The sequence below is a fragment of the Arachis hypogaea genome, chromosome 14 (genome assembly GCF_003086295.3).
Source record: "Arachis hypogaea cultivar Tifrunner chromosome 14, arahy.Tifrunner.gnm2.J5K5, whole genome shotgun sequence".
NCBI lineage: Eukaryota > Viridiplantae > Streptophyta > Magnoliopsida > Fabales > Fabaceae > Arachis > Arachis hypogaea.
This window is the reverse complement of record NC_092049.1, coordinates 142,678,684-142,683,138: the sequence shown is the minus strand read 5'-3', so window position 1 is coordinate 142,683,138 and position 4,455 is coordinate 142,678,684. Positions and strand designations below refer to the sequence as shown.

Here is a 4,455-nt window from a genome sequence, read left to right as displayed (position 1 = left end):
TAATTACATTAAAGGGTAGTACTACATGGAACCCACTTGTTTCTACAAAAAATTCAATGGTCAAAATATCCCATTATTGAATATTGACCACGACGTGCTTCATTACGGTGGCTCTTGGCTATATTAGCTTCTCATGAGTCATTTTTAATTTACTATTATTATTAGAGGAGTAACCGGGACAGTAATTTTTGTAATTTTTAGTCATTAAATAGTCATCAATGATAAGTTCAATAATATGAGATTAGTGTAAAATTTAATCTAATAACTCACTTTTCTTATACTTTTCTTTAATAAAGTTGATGCCTCTAAACTTTTCCTTATTATTATTTATCTGCCTGCCGAAACTAACATATATGGACAACTAAAGGTTGTCATTTTTGAAGATGTAAATTTTCCTCTACATACCATTAGCATCCATGTTTGTACTTTGTACATCATCACTCACATTCACAAGAAGAAAGGGTTAATAATAACCCCTTAAAAACAAAAACTAATTAAAAAAAGGTTAAAGGAAAAAACTAAAACAAAACAAAAGCCGATTGACTGAGTCAAAACTGATTGAGCTGACCCGGACCACCACCACTCAAGCCGGGCATTCAAGCCCAAGCCCCATCTCACCATAATCCTTCAAATCGAACCTCCTCTTCTTAACGGGAACCACCTGATCCGCACGTGCCGAAGAAGAAACCGGTTCGAACCCAAGCGTAAGGTCTAGACCAAGCCCGCTTCGGTCCTCATCGGTTCGCTCAACGCGCTTCCGGTTGGACTCCGGCTCGTCACGGAAAAGAACCGAAGCAGCCTCGGCGGTAGTCTCGACCGACACGATGCTCTCACTCTCTCTCTCTTTGCTCTCTCCTCCTCCTTCCGCGGCGGTGACCAACTCGGACTGGTGACTCAGCGACGACTCGTGATCCAGACTGGCGGAATGGTTGACGACCTCGTCAACGTTCAGCAACGCGGTGGTAGTTGTAGTGGCGGTGGTCGTTAATTTCTGGGCGTTGGGCTTGGTCTTGGGCTTGGGCTGGGAGTGTGATCGCTTGCGTGAGCGAGTCTTGAGTGGGTGGCTGGGGTTGTGAGTGGAGAGGGCGGAGTTAGAGTCGTCCTTGGTGACGTGGCGTATGTCGTATGCTTTGAGTGGTGGGCCCCGGCCGTTGGCGGCAGCTTCGGAGGTGATGGGAGTGATTGGCGCGCCTTTCAAGACGGCTTCAACTGCCGCCTGGCAGAGCTGCCAGCTGCCCGACCACAATAGGCCCACGGAACCGTAGATTGGGTTGACTATCCTCCCGCATGCCTCGTACAGCAAGGACCGAAAAATGGCTGCATCAATTCATGATTGTTAAAATCTTGGAAGCTGATGATTAATTCATTATGTATGTAAAAAAAGGGAGGAAGGGTACCGCCAATGAGTTATAGTTGAAATGGCATAATCTTTCCATACTCAATTAAGAGGTTGCGAGTTCGAATCTTTTATCTTAAAAAAAATAGAAAAAGGGGGGGGGGGAGGAAGGGTACCTGGACGAAGGTGTTCGGGGCCAGCGTTGACGAGGTTCATGAGGCCGGCGCGGCCGTAGAACTTGGCCAGGAAGACGGTGGCATTGGCTTGTGACTCTGGGCTCTTTATCCACTGAAGACATGGCCTTATGCTGCAATTCTCGCTACACCCTTTCCTCAGCACCCTGCATCCATTACAGCTCATCCGCATTTTCACCTGATCGATTTTCTTTCTGTGAGGTAATATAAGTGAAGAAGCTTTAGAGAAAAAGTTTATTATATATGCGTGTGTGGTGTGAGGTTGGAAGAGATAGAGTCCCTAGATTTTTGAGGCAGCTGTTTCTTATCATTTCTAATTCTTGTTTACCACCTTATTATATTCATTTTAATTCATATTATTATATACTTAATCAATAAACAACACACTTAAACCATGGTTTCCAGTATCCACATTCACCTCACTCTTCTACAAGCGCGTGCATCTCAGTTCCCAATTACCCCGATACTTATCCCACTGCAAATTTTCACCATGCATAAGCGTACAATCCTTACATTACCACCCCGTACATCGTACTTAACATAAATAGCAAATTATTCAACTCACTTTTTTAAATTTTCAACATATCAATTTTTAACTGTCCATATTTCAAAATATCCTTTACATTTTGTTTTAGAAAAATAATACGAAATCAATTCCAAATCAGTTAAAAATAAAATAACTTAATTAATTATAAATATAGTAATTAGTTTTATTTATTTATGATTTAAAATATTAGTTATTAAATATTTTACCATATTTAAATTAAAAAAAAATACGTTCAGTATCATTGCAACGTGAATTACGAAAACTGATTCAATTAGTTTTCCTCTTTTCATACTTCTTCTCTCTTCAAATGCCTAAAGAAAAAGTATGAAGAGCCAATGGAATACTGAACAATGTATACAATGAAAGTTTATGGAGTATTAGAGATATAACTATTAGTATAATTTTTTTCTATTAGCTGAAGCTTTTGGGATGAGTGGTATCATAATACGGTATTAGAGCGCTAGATTTGAAAGGTCAAGAGTTCCATCATTGGTGAACCCCAAAATCAATTTAATCTTTTAGGAAGATGTTTATTATCCCTAGTACTCGGATGGTTATTCTAGATAGTATGCGGATGTTCATTTTGTAACTCAATAACCCAGTACACATTGTACAAATAGTCCATTATCTTCCTAGCGGGATCCATGCCTAAAACATAATAAATCAAAAAATAAATTTTAGAATCATCCAATTTACAGAAAAAAGAAACATCCTAATGCCTAGTATAAACAACATCTATATAAAAATTTTAGATTCACCTAGCATTATTGTTTATTTTATTTTCCTTTTTGGAATGTAGTGCGGCAAATAGTTAAAAAATGGAAGGGTAAAATGGTAAGAGAATATATATGCATGCAGAAGGGTACGAGAATTGAGAAGAGGAGAAAGAGGCGCGTGGCGGGCACGATAAGGTGACAGAGTGCGGTCGAATCGCCACATATTGAGGACTCAGGGTCCACTGTGTCTCTACGCATAGCGGTTTTTCAAATCATGATAACTTTGATTTCTCCATATTATTTTAAGGGGAAAAGCTCCTGGTTTTCGGGAATTAAATGGGAAGTGGTTTTTGCTACTTAAAAAACAGGACACTGGTTTCTGGTTTTGCTCTTTCGGACTGTGGGCGCGCTTGAGGAATGCGAGCAAGTGTTGAAGCCAATGCCTTTTGCCGAATGTGATCACAAATCAATTGCCAAGTGTGTCTTGTGTTGTGCGTTACATTTTGGTTCTAATTAATCAAATGCATATCCTACGTGACAAATCAATATACCTAACTTCCTCAAATTTAATCAAGTGCTTAATATACTAATAATTAACTACTAAGCTTGCTTACGTACTTATTCATTCAACTAGCTAGCACCTATATATGTCACCATAAACGTGTATGTTCCCAATCTGTTGGTTTTTTGGTCTAGTCGAGTCCTAATTGGGGGTTGCTATATCATCAACGTTCGTAAAACACTCTCAAATACAAATGTTAAATAGACAAATTAATTCAAAAAAATAAAAATAAAATGCAGCAAACATTGAGTAGTATAAGATGTGTAAAATATAATAACTTTTACGATTATACTGCTAATAAATTAAAATTAAATATGAGTATAAAATATTTATTAAAATATAAATATATATTAAAAATAAATTAAATTATATATATATATTTATACATAAATATATTAATGATTAATTTTGGTGTATACATAGTAATTTTGTAATTTTTATGATTAAAATTTAGGTGTAGTTAACTTAATGTAAAGTTAATAAATAAAATTTGTTAAATAATTTGATAAATTTAACTAAAATATTATTTAATCATTCTCAGCTATCAATTTCATATGAAATTAACTGTACCAAAATTTTAACTAATCTTTATACATACCGATTTGTATGAAAACTAATAAAAAATTAAATAATAAAAAATATTTGATCTCGTAAAATTTTTGATAAATTAATGGCTATATCGGTAACATTATTGACCAACAAAAATTCACTTGCAGTCTACTTTACATAAAATTATTTTTGAATTATTAACATAGTGTTATTATTTGATTTGAAAAAATAATTTAATTAAGTTGGATCAAACCGTTACTTTTACTCTTTTCTTCTTTGTTACGTCTTTAAAATTCGTTCTCTTTAAATTTTTTATAACTAATATAAAATCTGATTAGTTGATTAACATGAAATTTAATTTAATTATAAATTTATAATTGAACATATTTTTATAACTTAATTTAAAATGTGTTAGAGAAGGAATTTAGCGACTGAAATTTGACTTATTGAAAACAAAACAAAGCTCCTCCGGAATATAGAAATAGAGACAGATGGTACCATTTATAATTTTTTGTTCGTATCACAAATTCAGTTTCTTCCTTCTATGTGAA

The 4,455-nt window shown here is 35.2% G+C and overlaps 1 protein-coding gene across 1 annotated transcript; it reads right to left on the bottom strand.

Moving 5' to 3' along the window:
* Nucleotides 1-300: 300 nt before the first annotated feature.
* Nucleotides 301-2,046, bottom strand: LOC112798258 (LOB domain-containing protein 41-like). Its single transcript, XM_025841499.2, has 2 exons — nt 1,513-2,046; nt 301-1,317 (listed from the first exon to the last, which is right to left on the bottom strand). Exons 1-2 carry the CDS (start codon nt 1,700-1,702, stop codon nt 584-586), a joined length of 924 nt encoding a protein of 307 aa, XP_025697284.1. The 5' UTR covers nt 1,703-2,046; the 3' UTR covers nt 301-583.
* Nucleotides 2,047-4,455: the final 2,409 nt, after the last annotated feature.

Coding starts and splice junctions, on each gene's coding strand:
- LOC112798258 (XM_025841499.2), bottom strand. CDS start 1,702: ATGCGGATGAGCTGTAATGGATGCAGGGTGCTGAGGAAAGGGTGTAGC. Junction 1,318..1,512: donor CCCCGAACACCTTCGTCCAG/GTACCCTTCCTC, acceptor GAATTGATGCAG/CCATTTTTCGGTCCTTGCTG.